At 34.3% G+C, this 19,412-nt stretch overlaps 2 protein-coding genes across 4 annotated transcripts; one reads left to right on the top strand and one right to left on the bottom strand.

Annotated features, from left to right (window-relative positions):
* Nucleotides 1-303: 303 nt before the first annotated feature.
* Nucleotides 304-13,578, bottom strand: LOC121729008 (high mobility group protein DSP1-like). 3 transcript variants are annotated; one of them, XM_042117379.1, is made up of 6 exons: nucleotides 12,894-13,578; nucleotides 3,646-4,146; nucleotides 3,053-3,274; nucleotides 2,787-2,947; nucleotides 2,329-2,503; nucleotides 304-1,072 (listed from the first exon to the last, which is right to left on the bottom strand). In XM_042117379.1, exons 1-6 carry the CDS (start codon nucleotides 13,200-13,202, stop codon nucleotides 962-964), a joined length of 1,479 nt encoding a protein of 492 aa, XP_041973313.1. In that variant the 5' UTR covers nucleotides 13,203-13,578; the 3' UTR covers nucleotides 304-961. The 3 variants fall into 3 exon arrangements, with proteins under 3 accessions (XP_041973313.1, XP_041973315.1, XP_041973314.1); XM_042117381.1 differs by lacking the exon at nucleotides 12,894-13,578 and adding an exon at nucleotides 4,848-4,947; XM_042117380.1 differs by lacking the exon at nucleotides 12,894-13,578 and adding an exon at nucleotides 4,725-4,804.
* Nucleotides 13,579-16,266: 2,688 nt separating this feature from the next.
* LOC121729014 (histone deacetylase complex subunit SAP30 homolog) lies at nucleotides 16,267-19,032 on the top strand. Its single transcript, XM_042117397.1, has 3 exons — nucleotides 16,267-16,982; nucleotides 17,149-17,367; nucleotides 18,189-19,032. The coding sequence occupies exons 1-3, from the start codon at nucleotides 16,788-16,790 to the stop codon at nucleotides 18,315-18,317; spliced, it is 543 nt and encodes a 180-aa protein (XP_041973331.1). The 5' UTR covers nucleotides 16,267-16,787; the 3' UTR covers nucleotides 18,318-19,032.
* The last annotated feature ends 380 nt before the right edge of the window (nucleotides 19,033-19,412 follow it).

Below are 19,412 nucleotides of genomic sequence, written 5' to 3'. Positions count from 1 at the left end.
GCATTCTGACAAACGTTTATCGCACAGACACAATTCGACACAGTATAACACTACCTCGGCTAACAAAACTGTGACTTGTTTGTGTTACTGTCAGGGAATATATTTCATTTACTGGCTAAAAGCCGAGAAACCTTGACTGACTGAAGTGACTGGACACATCTACATATAAATAAAATTTACTATGTTAAAGCACAAAATATGATGGACGTGATAGTTTTTCCGTAAACTTCCGACACAGCCCGGGCGCGCACTAGGCCGCAGCGGCCCAGGTCGCGGCGGCCATCGAAAGTATGGTGTGGCCGCTGGTCGCGTTGCGGCCAGGTGCGCGTCGTCTATGGCGGTTTCATACTAAAGGTATATATTTCGATGGCCGCAGCGGCCTGGCCGCCGCAACTTGGCCGCTAGTGCGCGCCCAGGGCTAGGGACCTATCAAACAGCTTTCTGTTTGATAGGTCTCGATCACGCGTTCAAACGGTCAGTTTTGCGTTTCAATTATAAATCTGCCTATGAATTCCCTGATAGTAAAACTAAAGTCTTACATCTTCGTAAAAAGCATGGTTATGAAACAAGCGTTCGAAATTGTGTGTACCACTGAGTATGTACCTATATAATCCGATTCTAACATTTGTACAGAAAGTTGAAGAGAATACCTGCTATATCTAAACGATGTTCCTTCAAAAAACTTTGCTTACGATGGTAACACTGTGAATTAGTATTGATAAGGAAAAAGTCCGGTGGCGGACAGAAAAATTCAGCCATTGATTTGTAACTTTTTGTCTCTGCGCGAAAATATGAGTATCAAGTTGTCACAATATAGCAGAATACCAGTGAAAAAGACAAACAATATCAATGGGCAAATTTCCCTATGGAGCGACCAGACTTTATAAATGATTGCTTTCGTATTGTCACCATGTGGATGTTTAAATCAATTTGTGTGGGTAGCAGCGGTGTCTTGTTATATTCACTTGTACTCATCCTCCGCTTCATACTCTCCGACGTCTTCCTCTATTTGTTGAACTTGTTGCTGGACTAAATTTAAAGCCAATGGTCCTTTCTTGTACGCCGTCATCTCCTGTAAATTAACGCAAATCATTTATTTTTAATAATGTGTTAAATATGGCAACAAATCAGATGGGGAGATGATCTAGCACTAACATGGTGTCCCATTGGAGAAGAGTAGCACTAGACAGAACTGAGTGGAAAAGGCTGGAGGAGGCCTATGCTGAGAGGCACACTGATCTTCGAGAAATTCTATAGCTCGAAGTCAGAATAATAAGGCTATTATTATCTATACCAATATTATAAATGCGAAAGTATCTCTGTCTGTCTGTCTGTCTCGCTTTCACGCCAAAACTAGCGAACCGATTGTAATGAAATTTTGTATACAGATAGTCTAAAGCCTGAGAAAGGACATAGGCTACTTTTTTACTGGAAAAAAGGGTTGTAAGGGGGTGAAAATACGAAAATTTGTTCAAATTAAGTTAGTTCCAAAAATTCATACTAGATGGCGCCGTGCGTCTCTTACATCGCGCTAATGCTTGCCCAACATCTTTCTATAAGAGGTGGTATCATCATACATTCGAGGTTCGTTTTTTTTTCGATTGTTATTTCTTTTTTTACGCTATTTAATAAGTCAGTACTTTATATTATATACAGTGACGTAACCTTAAAGTTAAACCAGCGACCTTAAACCTATCAATGATAAATAGTTTATGGGTAAAGTTGTGTAATTGGGGGGCTAAATGAGCTTTAAAATTTGGCATAAATATAAAGTTTAATTTTAAAAAATGAAATATTATGTGCACACTGCACAGCTGTTTTGATTTAAGGGGTACCAGGGTTTTTTTATAAAAGCTTTTGACACCAATTTTGTTGACATCGCACGCTATAAACTGAAGTCCACGCGGACGAAGTCGCGGGCAACAGCTAGTTATTATTATAAATATGGCAACAAAATTGAAGCCACTACCAAACATAATAATAATATCTTCAAAGGGCTATGTTACAAATCGCTAACAAGTTGGACGTCGAGTAACTATTAATTTAATCGACGTTTGGTCGAGTCATTCAATTGAATGGTGTCATTCAATGAATGCGCTAGTCATTCAATCGAATTGCAGATTGAACCAGATGACTGCGACATGTGTTATATCAATAACTTTCAGTGTTAGTTCTAATAAATTAGGTGTTCATGTAAGTGATAATATTCCCCAAACACTGAAATCCCCCTAAATTTAAAAAATAATTATGTAAAATAGTTAATTTATAACCTAAAAAACTTATTAATATTCTAATTATTATTAAACACAACACAAATACAGAACATACCTTATCATATCTGGCTTTGTCTTGTTCACTTAGCTGTTCATATTTAGACTTGGTGGCTGCATCCACAGCCGCCCATCTCCGACCGAGCTCCTTGGCTATATCACCAATTGTGTACTCTGGATTGTTGGCTTTTACCTTTGAACGCTCATCATTGCAGAACCAGAAAAATGCTGAACTGTAACATAATTTTTGTTAATTTAGGATAAGGCAACAATTTGAAAAGGGTTAAATAGATCATGAATATTGAATGTTAACCCGTCGATCGTGGAAAAAACGAGACACAATAGAATTTCTATTGTGTCTTGGTCACCGGTGACCGTATGGGGCTTGATGAATTAAATAAGTTGTTGAATAAGTTGCTTCAAGTATTAGAACTTTATTGTTAGCACAGTTACGTAAAGGATTTTGCTACTTTTATAAATTGGAAAATATGCAATAAATTCATGACCATAACTCACAGCGATCTTTTGGGTGCATTAGGATCCTTTGGTTGCTGACGCTTGCGCCCCCGCACCTTAATATCCTTTGGTGGTACATAACTCTGCATCTCAATGTCATATCTCTTCCGGTCTTGCTCTGCCATTTCATGAAACCTTAGTTTCTCCTTTTCTGACATCGTCTGAAATAAATTTTAAGTGAATTTACTAAGTAAGATTAAATAAAACATAATATAAATGCTAAAAGTTTTTTTTGTTGTCAAATATAACTATCATATTAGACCCACATTCCATCTTTCAGCACATTTCTTTGAGAAAGCGGCAAAAACGACATTTTCTTCTGGGTGTTTCTTCTTGTGTTCCTCTCTACAAGTCTGAACGAAGTATGCATAGGCCGTCATACGTCCGCGAGGCTTATTGTAGGCTCTGGCCCTTGGCATCCTTGTTTTAGTAACAGTTGTTTGTTGATTTAAAAGAGACTGCTGCTGCTGAGCTTGCTGCTGCAACTCCTACAAAAATAGTAAAGAAGTTGCTTATAAAAAAAAATGTTATATTGAAATGAGCTGCTTTTGTTATGTATGAGACACCTTAACCAACTTAATAAATTAGCAATCAACTGAATACTTATAAACAAATTTCTCCCTGCATAAGTTATATCTGGAGTCCTCATAAGGCGCATCGCAGAGGACAGACTTTTTTTTGTAAATCACATCATCTTCACAAAAACTATGGTTATTTCTTCTCTATGAAGACCGGAAACAAATCTTAAAGGACATGCTATGCGAGCTGTTGTGTTCTAAAAGTCTACCATGAGGTCTGTTTACTGATCTATTAAAAGAGGCCTTTTTCTAACTAACAATTATTATGCACAATATGTTACCTGCAAATTGGCAGATTGTCGTTGAAGAGCGGCTTGAATCTGTTGCTGCTGGACCGCCTGAATGTGTTCGTGCAATGTTTGTTGCTGCTGTTGCAGAGTCTGTGCGACTTGTTGCTGTAGAACAGCTTGTGCTTGCACCAGAGCTTGTGCCTGTGCTTGGCTGACTTGTATTTGTATACTTTGTTGTGTGTTTTGCTGGTCAATTGATTGCTCCCGTTGCTGTTGTTGCTGAGCTTGTGACTGCTGTTGCTGCTGCTGTTGTTGTTGTTGTTGTTGTTGTTGTTGCTGCTGTAGCATTTGCTGTAGTGTCTGCTGTTGTATTGACTGTTGCAAGCTCTGTGTCTGCTGTTGCAACGCCTGCTGTAAAGTCTGCTGCTGCTGGAGTTGCTGCTGCAACTGACTGTGCTGTTGAATCTGATTGTGTTGTTGCTCTTGTATATTTTGAATTCCGTTACCCTGTTGGTTGCTGTGTTCGGAGTCTGGACTAGACTGATTTTGAGGCTGCAACAGTGAGAATATCATTGTACATTTGGTCAAATGTAGCGTAAAACATAAAATTACTATACATTTCAAATGTCTAGACTCTAGTATAAGCCCCATACTATAAACCTATGATATAAAACCATTTTATTTTCAGTTAAGTTTAAATATTTTGTTAACATTTAAGGTACAATTGAGATTATAAATTAAATGTGTTCTCTCTAGATATTTTAATTTACTTCATATTATTATTTACAAAATAAAATATGGCAGAAGGTAAGTAATAAATATACTTAGTTAATTTTTTTAAATTAATCATCAACAATATAATAAAAATACGGCTAAAATGATGATGTAACCTATGTACATAATACATTTTCACATAAACAGCCAAATTGATAACTCATCAACATTCAACAGTCATGTGCAAATAGCGGCCGCGGCGGAATTTTACATCGTGGCATTACCACCAAATACACTTGACTGTTCAGTAGCTACCAGTGTAAATCACAATATACTAAAGCCGGTATAATATGAAAACACTGCATCAAATAAAAACATGCATAATGTTGGATTTTCATCAAAATGCATTCCCAAACCTCCAGTCTCCACATAATGACAACGGAGCTAATGCGTAATTACGTCGAAATTAGCAAATCGTACTAGACATGACACACATAGTTTTTAACACTTTTTAGGACTAAGAGAATATTTAATATTACCATTTTGATTATCAATTATCATTTATTATAGAATAAACACGGAAAAAACTATCTGCGAATCTTTTAGAGGCAACTTCGGAAATAATTTGACGTTTGTTGATTCTTCTTCTTCTTTTTTAAAAATGGCCCCGTAGTGAGTGACGTTTGTTGAAACTTTTTTTTCATAATATGACGCTCGGCTTTTTAACTATGGCGAGTGTCAAATAAAATATGGCGGGAAAAAAAGTTTACAAAATTTAAAGTCATTTTTCCAGATGATCGTCATTCGTCAAGTTGAAAGTCTACGAGTCACGTCAGTTGTTTTAGTAAAACTTTCGATGGAGTTTTGGAGGGAATACAAAATGGCACGTTTCTTGAAGTTGTATCACTTGCCCACACTTGTGCACGATATCGATTATTTAATGGTTAATATTCTACCAACATTACACATTAAAAACCAAAATAACACAATTTTAGGAAAATAATACAAAAACACAACGTCACTCTTTCATATTCCCACCAAAACTCTTGTTAATATTCTTTGTATGGTTGAATACCTACCGTCAAAAAAGTGAAGAAATTAAAAAGTGGCAGCATCGTAGTGTCATCCCCATAGATAAAGTATTATAGTATAGATGTAGTCTTACGGCTGTTCCCAAAATTTGATCTATCTCTGGTTTTGCCCTACTAGAGATAGGAATAGCTCACATTAGACATTAGAGACATATATTTTATGTCAATTGTGAGCTATTCCTATCTCTAGTAGGGCAAAACCAGAGATAGATCAAATATTGGGAACGGCCGTTAGCCCGTCATCGCATGGCCATTTTGTGCTTTTTTTCAATTAATGCATGATATCGATTAACTATAGTTCAAGTGATGAGAATCCGTAAACACACGTAAAAAGCTATGCAATTTGCAATGCAATTTTATGGCCAAATTATTAATTGATGTTACATTTTTAGCACTAATGCTTTATATAGCACGAATAAGGGATTAATAAACTTATAAATTATCTTTTTAGTTTACAAAAATACCGATTGAAAAGCCCAAAAAACGTTGTTCAAAACTTACGTATTTAATGTTAAATCCACGAGTTTGAGGCATTCTTTGACCATTCTTATTGTTTATTATTTAGCGGAACCACAGAACTCAACAATATCTAGCATTAAATGTTCACTGAAAACCTTTATTAACACTTTTATTACATGAAATATGCAGACCGACTCCTTTGTTATGTCCTACTAAGTAGGACATAACATTACACGCTTTTGACGCTTATATACAGCGATTTAAGGCTCTCTCCAGTATATAGTACCTCAATGGTCATCCCTTTCAAATCAATCTAATGCCGCGGCCGCACATGCGTCTGTCGTACGTAGCTTCGTGCTATTATAACTTATAAGACGATACCGATACACGCAGATCGTCCCTTAGATCGTCCAATAGTATCGTTTTAAGCACGAAGCACTACGCAGGTGCAGCCCGGGCATAAGAAAAAAGGGACAATATGACATTACGATGTTGCCACTTTTTAATTTCTTCACTTTCTTGACAGACTATACTCACATGCGGTTTTGCTCGATAGTTTTACTCCAAATCTAGTAATAATTACTGTGTGGACCGCAAAACTCACAGCTCGAAGGCTCTCATCGAGCCGGCACGATGGAATTAATTATATCGATTTAGAATAAAACTATCGAGCATGGCTGAATGTGTGGACGAAATCCCCGAGCCGCGGGTTTGCTCGACGTTATTGCTCGATCGAGCAAAACCGTATGTGAGATACATAGTATCCCTTAGTAGTCTGTGGTGACTGGTGAGTACTGAGTACGTAGTATATATAATGATTCTTGTGGTCATAATATTATTTACATCGATGGTCATAATGACGAAAGTGACCAATCGTTTACTAGAAAGATACTATTTTCTAGTGCAATACTATGCAATGCCATACACTAGTGACTAGGCTAGACCGTAGGTATTTTAAATATGATTGTTCCATACGTGCCAGGTGTAATAATATGATTTAATATTATATTTAAATATAATATCCATATCCATACTTCCATACTAATATTATAAATGCGAAAGTGTGTCTGTCTGTCTGTCAGTCTGTTACCTCTTCACGCCCAAACCGCTGAACCGATTTGGCTGAAATTTAGCATGGAGATACTTTGAGTCCCGGGAAAGGACATAGGATACTTTTCATCCCAGAAAATGCACGGTTCCCGCGCGATAAACGAGTTTTGGCGCAACGGAGTTGCGGACGTCATCTAGTCTTGGATAAATACGATAATAATATCGCGATTGTTATCGCCATCAGTAGCGATAAAGAGGAGACTAGGGTCACTTGATGACTTTTAATAGTACTTTTTTTTATTTGTCTTACTATCTTATTAATTTAAAATAAATTAAGATTGAAAAGGCTTATTTTCGCTTATAGTATTGACTATTCATATATACTTATAATAAAATCGTAGAGGTAAAATTTTTGTACATTGAAAATAAACTTGAAAAAACGAGTCAGGGGCATGTAAGAAGAGTAGCAGAACACATTTTAACTGTTTTTGAAATTTTTGTTTCTCTGTCTGTTTGTCTGTTTGTACAGGCTAATCTCTGAATCCGCTGGACCGATTTCAATTAAATTTGGCATGGTGATACCTTACATCCCTGGTCAACATCTTAGATACTTTTTTTAACCGACTTTCAAAAAAGGAGGAGTTAATGTTTACTTTGCTGTTTGTGGTCAGATTTTCAAAATTCTTTTTTTGTTGTATAGATTGCCCAAATTTGATACCATGTTTACAATAAAATCGGCCAAGTGCAAGTCGGACTTGCTCACGAAGGGTTCCGTACCGTTGTACAGAAAAAATAGGCCAAAAGTTGTGTTTTTGTATGGGAGCCCCCCTTAAATTTTAATTATATTCTAATTTTATAATTAATTATTACAGTACAAATATAATTAAGGATTCTGTGAAAATTTCAAGCGCCTGCCTGGTGTCATTATTGATATCGAGCAAAAAAGGCCAAAAAAAAACATGTTTTTGTATGGGAGCACCCCTTAAATATTGATTTTATTTTGGTTTCAGTGTTTGTTGTTATAGCGGAAACAGATATACACAATCTGAAGAAAAATCGGAACTCTAGCTATAACGGTTCTTGAGATACAGCCTGGAGACAGACAGACGGACAGACAACGAAGTCTTAGTAATAGGGTCCCGTTTTTACCCTTTGGGTACGGAACCCTAAAAACGGTGACTTGATAAGTAATGGAATTAAAGAAACTCCTCGGAATTTACAACGACAGCCAAAGTGATTACTAATTCTAGCAAAGGTCGATCTTTAAAACTTTTCCTAATATTCGTAAACAATTATCCAAACCCTGGATGGATATTGACCACTGCGTATCTCAATTCGTTACCGGCAATGGACATTTTAAAGTCAAACTTTACGGATCTAAATTACTAGCATCGGTCGAGCACATAGGTAGAAATGGTAGAATATGTACGAGGACCGAAGGCAGTATGTTTGAATAAACCTCTCATCATGTTCTCTGGAAGAGTTTTTTCTGCCAAGACGAAAGAACTACAATCATCTACAATGCTAGACAACCTACAGTGTAAATCTGATGTCGCATACGATATCCAAATAAAATAGTCGTAGATGGGTGTTCAATTTTCTAAATCTCGATTTTAATAACATACATTCACGCGGACGAAGTTGCGGGCAACAGCTAGTTATTCAATAAATTGTAACATGTAAGTAGATGAAAACATTTTAATTACTGCCGCAATGGGTTTTGAAAAGATTTTCGTTCTCCAGAGTCTGCCAATAGTTATGTCCACACTACACATATTTCATGCTTTTGAAGTCGGTACCAGCTTACCTTAGTGTAAGTTCTATGTCAAGGATCTCAGAACTTTTCCGGGCTGGTAGCGACTTCAAAAGTACGAAAATTGAGTACAGAAATAGTTGAGGTTTAGGCGAAGTCTGAAGACGGCACTATAATAAGGAATCAGAATTATTTGATTCTTTTTAGATTATTTTTAAGAATATTACTTTTGTTTTTACCTTGGAAGTCGGTTTTAATTTTTAAAGGTAACATAGATCTTATAAAAATCAATGCTACTTTTCGTTATAATTTTATAACTCTAGAACGGGCTCATCTATTAAAACCAAATATTTAAGCTTTGTTCGGACTATCATTCACAGGGCAAACCTTTTGTGGTCGTCGAGGTAACATTTTACATGAAATGTTATTGGTAGGATTGAATTTTTTCAAAAGTTGTATTTGTCCGTAAAAATAATAACTGCATTTATTTTTTCTAAGTTTATGTTTTTGGCTCGCTCAAATACCTTGAAATTTCGAAAGAAGCACACAAGCATTTTACTAACTAGAAAAACAAAAACAACGGACTGTTTTAATATTAAGGTAAAAGCACTAATGGTAGACTCGGAACTAATAGATGACACTTACGACAAAAATACCATGAAAATAAGAATTACTCTAATTATTTCTCAACACTGTAAATTTTATAAGCTTCTCAAGCTATCTGTTGATGTGAAAAAATTTATTAGGGACGCCTTCGGGAACAAAATTTTAAAATGGGATCAGTTTTCGTAAACAATGTGACCGCGTCAACACGAGCTCGGCAATTTCTTAGCAAATAGCTCAGTAGGAAGGCGAAATAATGCACGTAAGTTTTGAATACATTTATTTGATTTTTTGTAATTTCTGTTGATTTCATTGGATTAATGGTCATGTTGTATACACTAATTAATGTTTATTTATGATTTTTTATCCATTTTCCCTAACAATATAAAGGGTGTCTACTATTAGTTCTTGAAAATGGAAAAAACCTAATAGATGACATGGATCTCATCTTTTAGATTTTCAATACATACTAAAGTTATTTTGTAGTTTATTCTACTGCAAATATCACCACTATTCTCTGAAAATATAATAATTCTATTAACAAACTAGCAACTTAGAACTACTGTACCTATAAATGGACATGTTGTCTAATATTAGACCTTGTACTAATCTAAAAATCGATTGCTTTGGTTTATTAGCAATAAAAAGAAGAAAAAGGAGAGCTGAGAAAAGAAAGAAGAAAAAAAAAAGGCAAGAGAAACATGGAGACTAAAGGCTGAAAATAAATTTGTTAGGAAAAAATGTATGAAAAATAAAAATAAAAGGAAATATAGTTTCAGCAAGGAAGAAGAATGGTTAGAATCTGGAGACAACGTAAATAATATTTCTGATGCATGTAGTTACTATGATGAACTAAATGAAATCTTTTGAAAAACGGCAAATAAAGACCTAATAATAGGAAAAATGTAAAATATAATGTAATGTTCTATGTCAACTATTATTTCAATTATTGGAGTCTACTATTAGTGATGTTCGTTTTTTGTGATGTCATCTATTAGTAGTTATGACTAAGTTTACAAAAAGACCAATAATATATTTTTAATTGATTTGTCAGAGAATAATTATAATAGTTTTATTTTGTAAGAGTTACTAAAGACATATGGAAGAAGTTATCAATCCTTTATTTTCATAAATATATATTTTATTGTTATAATTAGAAAATATAATTTCAAATGTTTTATGTTTCCTTAAAGCGTCTGCCATTAGTGCTTTTACCTTATAAACAATGTAAACAATATCAAAAAAATATTTTAGACGTTATGCGACTGTTTCTTTATATTTTATACTTACATACCCGCGCCCTATTTTTATTTGACAGCATTCGATTCCTATTTCCTACAGAAATTACATTCATCATCATCATAATCACTACCACATCAGGGTCACTAATGTCACATTACTGTGTGAGCGTTATGCTTGAATTTGTTATCTATATATATAAAAATGGATTTTCAATTATGTTAGTAACGCTAAAACTCGAAAACGGCTGAACGGATTGGGCTAATTTTAGTCTTAAAATATTCGTTGAAGTCTAGGGAAGGTTTAAAAGTGACACAAAGTTCACCGCTAGTGTTCAATATTAGTGAATAGTGAGTCGCTTCCACGTCGCTTCGATGCGCTTCGACTTAGTGTAAAATAAAGCCGCTACCTCGCTACGCTCAAAATAATGAAGATTATATGCAGAAATAGTTGAGGTTTCGGCAATATCTGAAAGAGGCACTACTAAAGAGTAGGAATTATTTAATTATTTTTAGTTCATTTAATTATTAATAACAAGTAATGTTATTGTTTTTACTTGGAATTCGGTTTTAATTTTTTGTTAAAAATAATAATTAGTTATCTGAGTGCTTCAATTGTTATTTGTGAGCTAAATAATAAATAGGAATTAGTAGGTAATTCGTTTCGTTTAATTTGATAAAACGATTAAAATCACTTCAAAACTTAAGATAGAGACGAGAGGGCGAACTAAATTACTGAAGAGTTATGAAAAGATAATATACCGTCGCATACGAGTAGAAGCAACGATATCAAAATACAGTAGAAGAGCATATTATAACAATGGTACAGGAACCAGATTTTATTTATCTGAGGCATGCAAATCATTCATCAGAATCTTCGAAGGCAGTTTTGGAAGCTATTTCTATTTGGCGGAAATCTACTAAATTGGATTTGTTGAACGCAGCCGGCTGTGATTTTGCCTTATATGTTTAAACTACTTTTCTATAAGTTAATGGATTAAAATATTTTTTTTTACTTTCTTTAAGGGGGCGACCAACCCAAAAAAACCTTCTCTCTTCACACTCACGCCCGTCTTTTATGTGCCAGGTGAAAAAAGACGACGCGGAATCATCGCCAAGTTAGCGGGCAGTTATAGGTATTCTTTTTTTTAGAGGATATCTATTAAGTTATTAAAAAAATATGTAACATAATCCCCGCCTTATCTATAATGTAATTATACTAAAAAGTTTCAAGCTTTATTTTAATGTATTACTCGAATACTAGCAATTTAACGTGTTAATTATAGGTGATATGGAAGCAACTTCGCAATTTTTTTCTATCGAGAAAATTGTATTCTATCGTGTTTATGAGTAACATAGTCACTAGTGTTAGTCCTGAAGTTTGCTGCATCTTAATTTAACATTCAGTTTTTCATTAATATTGATATTACAGACGATCATGTAAAGCAATTTGATATAATACGCGCCCTTAATGTATAATAAACATAATTTATTTATAGCTGATAAAAAAATATTATATTTATCACTTAAACCGGCTTAAAAAAATAACATATACATAATCATAATATACTTTACAAGGCAAAGGATTTTCGACGTTGTTTTAAGAACGCAAAGCATAATATGCTGCAAATTATATTCATCATCATCATCGTGATCACTATCATTGTCTTTATTTATATTATATCACTTAAACCACGGGTAGCATCGTAGGGCACAGCTAGTATTAAATAATTATCTACAACTTAATAACATGCTTTATTCAAACAAGGCAAAAATCCTATTATGTAAAGAAATTTAAGTGACACACCCTACAGTAGAGACAGACAGACAGACGTCGAAGTCTTAGTAATGGTCCCGTTTTTACCATTTGGGACGGAACCCTAAAAATAGGTATTTTTGACACAATTAAAAATATATTAAGTATAATATAATATGTTTCAAAATTTGCCTATAAAAAGCCCTTAGATACAATGATACCAATACCATAGGGCTATAATTATACACAGACTGTCGGACGAACGGAATATTAAAATAAAAGGATTATAAGGAACCGAAGAGAAAATTTTGTGTATTAGGTAGTTCCTTTGACTACTGTAATTTAAGTTTTAAAGGTCATATACAGGAACGCACAATCAGTTAAGTAAAAAGAGCAATAACATTTTTAAGTGTATTCCATTGTTATTGCACCTGCGTAGGTCCCTTTTTTATATTATTATTGAACGTTGTTCTCTTTTTCCTGTTTTTTTTTTAATAATTTATGCAATTTGAGCCCCCTTCTTATCGTATAGATATATTTTATCATTGTAAATTGTTAATTTTTATTTGTTTATAATGATATTGTTGTAGTTTTTCAGAACACATGCGATCTGTCTGCTACATCAGGTTTCCTACCGTAGGTGATGAACGTTGCTGCTGGTCAGATCCAGAGGCAAACCACCATGGCTGCTGCGGAGTTTCGTCTCTGGAGTTGGCTGAAGTCATTAAGCGATAATCGAAATTTTGAGCCTGGGTATCTCCACTGTTATTAGAAAAACCCCCAGCAACTTTGTAGGTGTACAGCTGGTGAGTAGCCGAAGCAGTACTTCTAGCTATCTCCTCATTTAGTTGCTGTTGATTCTGTATTTCCCCAGAAGCATTCGACCACCACGAGGCATCGTCGCGCGCACCCCAAGCGCCTCCCGTCGCGCCCCGTTCCCCCATACTTCTATTGGGCTTTCGGTAACCAGTTCCTTACACAGCTCCGGTTACTATAAATTTCCTTTGTTCCTGTTTACGTTTCGAGCATGTCTTTTGTTAGGTTCACTCAATTCATTTATTCGACGAGCTTTTATTAGCTAACTTAAATGAAATTTAACACTTATATTCACTTGCTCACCAATTAATATTTTCACAACACTATTAGTAAAATGTACAGGGTGTCTGCCACATGATTGCGAAATTAAATTTAATTTATAATAAAATGGTTAAAACACAAAATGTGTTAACAAGAGCTGCCGGCTTTAAGTTTTACCACGCGCGTTTTGTCTTCGTTCGTACATAAGTCAATACAGTTGGCAACGTCGCACAGCGAGACGCTAAACAAGTGTACAGGAGCGCCCTCAACGCGCAGCGGCAAATGTGAAAACGCTCATTTCGATACGAAAAGAAGCCGAGCTTGCCCGAATCGGACACGAACCAGTCATACAACCGGTCAATAAGGCGATTAGCGCAGCCTCACAAACTGTCTGCTTCATTATTGGTTTTATTAAATTAAGTACATATATAATTTTGAACACCGAAAATTACAAAATTTTAGCTTACAATAATTATTATTTCACATTTTTCACTTAGTGACAAATTATTATACTTAATAATATTATAATTTGTACTTATCAATAAAAAATTATAATATTGTACATTATTATTATTAAACGTCTAATATCTGCACAATTACTAAGACCCAAAGTCGACAAGATATTAAGCAGAAATATAAAAACCATAATAATATTATGAAGTCCCTATTTTTTAATTTTAATATGAAAGTTGTTTAAAAAAATACTGTAAGTAAGCCTTGAGTTCTATGAACTCAAGGCTTACTTACAGTATTTTATAATTTAGTGTGTAATAAATGTAACAACAGATATTATGTAACAAAAACATAACAATTGTTAATCCGTTTCGTTTCAAAACGAAAAATATAAGTATCAAACCCAGGAACTCTATAGAAAATTATAGTGTACTAGGCATAGGTAAGTGTAATAGGAGAAAGAGAGAGTAAACGATGCAACGCTTGAATTTTTTAATTTATCTAATAAAATATGAAATTCGTGTGTCACAGTGTGACAAACACAGGCAAAACAACATTGCCGGGTCAGCTAGTTTTGATCAAAATATTTAAAAAAAAAATTTTTTTTCACTTGTCAGTGAATACGAGACATTTATATAGCATTATATTATAGCTGATCTTTCTTTTTATACTTATTTATGTAGATTAATAAAATAATAACAATTGTTTTCATCGCTCACACACAACATGATGCAAACATAGGGTTGCCATCACCCAAATTCCCTTCGCCGGTCAGGCACGACAAAATTCCCGGACATTTCCTTGGCCGAAATGTGGTTATTTCCCCGGACACCTCTTAAACAGTTTTTGTTTTTAATGAAAATAAGGGGGCAAACGAGAAAACGGGTCACCTGATGGAAAACAACTTCCGTTCATTTTCCGTTCCTTGACACTCGCAGTAGCAGACGAGCTGCAGGTGCCTTTTAAGAGGGAATAGTGTAATAGGGGAGGGTAGGGAAGGGAAGGGAATAGGGGAGGGTAGGGAAGGGAATAGGGTAGGGGATTGGGCCTCTGGTAAACTCACTCACTCGGCGAAACACAGCGCAAGCGCTGTTTCACGCTGGTTTTCTGTGCGAACGTGGTATTTCTCCAGTCGAGCCGGCCTTTTCGTGCCGAAGCATGGCTCTCCCACTTTTAGTATTACACGAGGGATAGTATAGTATTAGTATTTACGATAACGTCTTGCCAATTTTTGCTTTTCCAACAAGAATTTGTAAAAATCTGACTAACTCAAGTCCGTGCTAGAAACCGTGTGTATGTTTAGCGAGTTTTTATTTTTCATTAATTACTGCCTGGTTAAAAAGTTGGAATTTTCTCAGCAAAAGTGCCCGGATTTCAACCGGACACTTTTCAAAAACCCGGCCGGACGCACCCCGGACGCCCTTCAAACTAGGACAAATCCGGGGAAACCCGGACGGATGGCAACCCTATGCAATCAACTAACTAATCGAACCTTAATGGAAGTGTACTAAAGTAGAATTTCTTCTTCTATGTATAACAGAAGTGTATTTTTTACGCATTTATGTAAACTGTTTAGATGAAAAATAAATTATTTAAGCTGATAATAAATTCTACGCATTCCAGTTTAACAAACTTATAATATCTGTAAGAACTTGCAAAGACACTTTTCGGTCTTATTTCTTGAATCTTGATGGTTAGGCAGTAGGCTTAAAAGTGGTATGGTGGTTCTTGCATCAACCGTACCTACAATAATTTCCTTCCTTCTTCTGCGAAAATTATATAATTTTTCGCAGTAGAAGGTTAAAACTTAAAAATATAGCACATAATGTAAAATGCATGTAAAATGGCAACAAAGTGTCCCCAACTTCCCCTACTTTGATTAATTATTATTATTGTCTGTGAAAATCAAAAATTATACTTATTCCAATAATTAAATTTAAACTTTTTGATACACATCAATGATATTATGATTTTGTTTTGCTTATTAAATTTATGTTTGTGCAGCTGTATTTTTATGCTTCAGCGTTGGAGTCTAATCCTCGACTTTACGGTGGATTTTTTTGTGTTATAACTTTTAATTAAATAAGTTTTAAATAATTCTAAATCTTTATTACGCTGTGATAATATTATTATATTCGATCTAAACTCACCAAGCATTGCGAGCACACGATTTCAGCACTTATTACGTAGGAAACTCCGATAAACTAGGGAATAGGCGACAAGTGTTATGATGGCTTTTGGTGTCTATTGGTTAAATTCAAAAAGCGCGCTTTGTTTCAGCCAATCATTGATTAAATGTCAGCTTTATTTTTTTGTTTATACCCATACTCAGTGCACACGAATACGAAGGTACAGACTACAGTGTACACACAAATATACGCTTTGCCTATAGAGTATCTAGACAGGCTACGTACCTACACATAATAATTATGTATGTTTGTGGTGTAATGTATTATCACTATTCACTACCTACTTCAGAAGGTACAAGTTACAACTAACAACACAAAGACCATAATATTTTCGTAAATAAAGTATGTTTGTGTGTGTACACACTACACAGTAGTCTGTAGTCTGTACGGCTTTTGCTTTTGTGCTCGAATCGTAAAGTGACGGGACGTACATTTTGTTTAATTGATGTGTTAAATAAGAATTTTTGTGATTTATTGTGTTCTTCTCAAAAAACTTCACAAAATACCACCGCGATCTACTTTACCCTTAATTCAGTTGAATCGATCAAGGCTTAGTGCAATATTCGAAGTTAATTTCGTGCGTTTTCTGGAAAGCCATGGCCAATAAGTGGTGAATAGAGACTGTTGCTGTAATTAACCAGTGAATTCGTGTTAACCGGGTTGTTTTAATGTTATTAAGTGATTTTTGACTCAGAAATAATGTGCAAGTATAGGTATTCATCATAACCTCAATACGAGGTCTCGTCATAATTTCGAACGATTCGAGGCTGCGGGCAGAACTTTGAAAAGAGTTAGAATTTCCTGTTATATATGATTCAACGCGAGTATCAAATGAACAACGGGTTCAGTACAGGGGAGGAAGATTCCAGGGGGAATTCAGACCAAATATGTTGCCTTGTGGATGACGGCGATCGCTGCAGGCGACCTGCTGGCAACGCTTCATACAGCAAGCGCATCCAAAAAACAGTCGCTCAAAGGAGGCTTAAACTCAACATAGATCCGCAGGTATTTTTTTTATTCATTTATTTTTGTTTTTCTACAGGGGCCTATAATATGCTGATGACATAAAATTAAATGAATTGTTATGTGTACTCATCTAATTAACTATTGTTGTTTCAAGAACTTATCAAATTTAATTGTGTTTGTTCATATAGTCTTTTACTATTTTCAGGCTAGGCACACATATATTTGTGATCATCACAAATCTATGATTCAGTGCGCTAGGACAAAACAAAGGCGGAATAAAGATTCAGAGGACGACAGTAACGAAGCTGAAATGGATTCTCCAGAAATAGATTGGTTCCAGTTGCAAGTTAACACTTTGAGGCGCTACAAAAGACATTACAAAGTACAGACGAGGCCGGGGCTCAACAAAGCACAGTTGGCAGATGTAAATTATATTTTATTAATATATACTTTCTTATTTACAATAGGGACGACAACAAGGTCAAAGATTAGCTGATTTTTTAAATAAAATAAAGACAGCGATAATATATAAGTATTTCCAAAATTTCAGCTTCATAACTTATGTATTTTTTTTGTTATGAGCCTTCAAAGTTGGATAAAGTCGATTTTTTTTTATAAAATGCGTTAATTTTTGTATACCATTTGATAAGTTTTGCAATTTATAAAAAAAAATCTTATGAAACCATTTTCATAAACACAATATTTAACATAGCTATCGAACAAACTACCTAAGCGTGACGTCACAGTTAGGTAACATTTTGTATGGATATATTGGAGAGTTTTTAAGCTATCAAAGTCATTTTTTCACCAATATTCCTAGTTTTGAATGGTCCTTCACTTACAACAAGAAAAAAAAATTTGTCATGCCTATTTCCATACTGATAATCAGTTGATTATTATTAGAGTAGCATATAAATTAAAGAATAAAAACATATTTTCACTGGACCTAAAGAGACTTTAGAAATTAGTAAGCAATTTCTGTAAATAGAAGACATATTTAGATTTTTTTTATATTTAACTATCATACAATATCATAAAAGATGATTATCTATCCAATATCTTATTAGAAAAATAAGTTTAGTCAGTTTAGTTAGTAGAAATTTGAATATAATATTATACACATTTTCAATAAAATTTCACAATGATAATATCAACTTTTTATTTGATAGTAACCATATAAAAATATTCAATCATAACAGATTAATTTCTAGTGAATTGATAGCTAAAATTGTGTTTCCTTTGCAGGCAGTGCAGAAACACTTCAAGTCTTTACCAGTCAACGAGAAGGAGATTATGACATACTTTATTTATATGGTCAAGACAAATGGAAACAAACTAGATCAGAAAAATGGAATTAACTCGGACTCAGTGTAGTGATGTAAATGGATTAATTTATGATTAGGATAAATATTAGATATAAAATAATATACATTAATTATTTTCTAATGTAATATTTGTTAGGGGTTGGAACTCCTTGTGCAGTTAACTAAACTATTCAAGGTCTACTATCTTTGTCTTCATCATTTTCAATATGCCAGACAAAAGACGGGCAGACTTTTTACAGTAATTTACTATGTAAATGTTTTTAATAGTAACAAGATAGATATTCGTTTGGTCAAGCATACACATAAAACTGGTCATGCACAAGCTGTCAATGAATCCAAATGGCATGTTTGCAAAGTGATTATGGTATGGTATGTAAATAATTTTAATGCATTTATGTCCATTGAATATAAGCAATTTACTTTATTTGGAGTATGAAAATAAGGACATCTTGTGTATGGTCAGTTTTAAATTTAAATGTCAAAACTGATTCTTAACTCTTAAACTAAACTGCACATGTATTCTAAAAAATCCAGCTTAGCTCCTTATTTAATCCAGTTGGTTTCCTGTGAAACTAACTTATTCTGAAATAGTAAACGAACAAGTAGGAATAATATCTTGTTATATACTGGACTGGTTCAAAAGAGGAATAAAGCATGTTGCATTAAAACTGTGGAATTCTGGTACTGCTTGCAATGAGACTGATGCCTCAATTTTCTGGTATTTGTGGACATAAAGAAGATATAATCTTTTGAAATAAGTTACTTCTTTAACACCTCCAGGGTGGGTATTGCAGATTTTCAATTGTTATGCGGCAGCCGGCTGCCACTTGGGGATTGGTGGGTTAATAAAATTACTGAAGGACTCGTTCATACTAAATAATATTTTTAATTATTATGAAATTGTTTGTTCCTATGAATACAGTCTTGTACAATTATTGGTTTATTCATACATAGATTTTGAGGCCAGCGACACTGGTCGCCTGAAAAATTTACTTGTAACATGATTTGTTGTTTATTTAAAGTCTGATAGTATAAAAAATGTTCTAAAATATTATAATATGGTATGGTTATATCTTCTTATTCATAAAATTAAAATGTTCAAACACAAAGAAAGGTAATCCTACTGCCCAAATGAAATTAAGTA

Source organism: Aricia agestis, chromosome 7 (genome assembly GCF_905147365.1).
Source record: "Aricia agestis chromosome 7, ilAriAges1.1, whole genome shotgun sequence".
In the NCBI taxonomy this organism is placed as follows: domain Eukaryota; kingdom Metazoa; phylum Arthropoda; class Insecta; order Lepidoptera; family Lycaenidae; genus Aricia; species Aricia agestis.
Note: the sequence above shows the minus strand (reverse complement) of the source record. Positions and strands in the feature narration are given on the sequence as shown.

Bases quoted from the DNA above. Each gene is read 5' to 3' on its own strand.
- LOC121729008 (XM_042117379.1), bottom strand. From the start codon at position 13,202: ATGGGGGAACGGGGCGCGACGGGAGGCGCTTGGGGTGCGCGCGACGAT. The intron at 2,948-3,052 runs GTGGGTCTAATA...AATTTATTTCAG, and splicing joins AATGTGCTGAAAGATGGAAT to ACGATGTCAGAAAAGGAGAA. The intron at 1,073-2,328 runs GTATGTTCTGTA...GTTAATTTACAG, and splicing joins ACAAAGCCAGATATGATAAG to GAGATGACGGCGTACAAGAA.
- LOC121729014 (XM_042117397.1), top strand. From the start codon at position 16,788: ATGATTCAACGCGAGTATCAAATGAACAACGGGTTCAGTACAGGGGAG. The intron at 16,983-17,148 runs GTATTTTTTTTA...TACTATTTTCAG, and splicing joins AACTCAACATAGATCCGCAG to GCTAGGCACACATATATTTG. The intron at 17,368-18,188 runs GTAAATTATATT...TTTCCTTTGCAG, and splicing joins ACAAAGCACAGTTGGCAGAT to GCAGTGCAGAAACACTTCAA.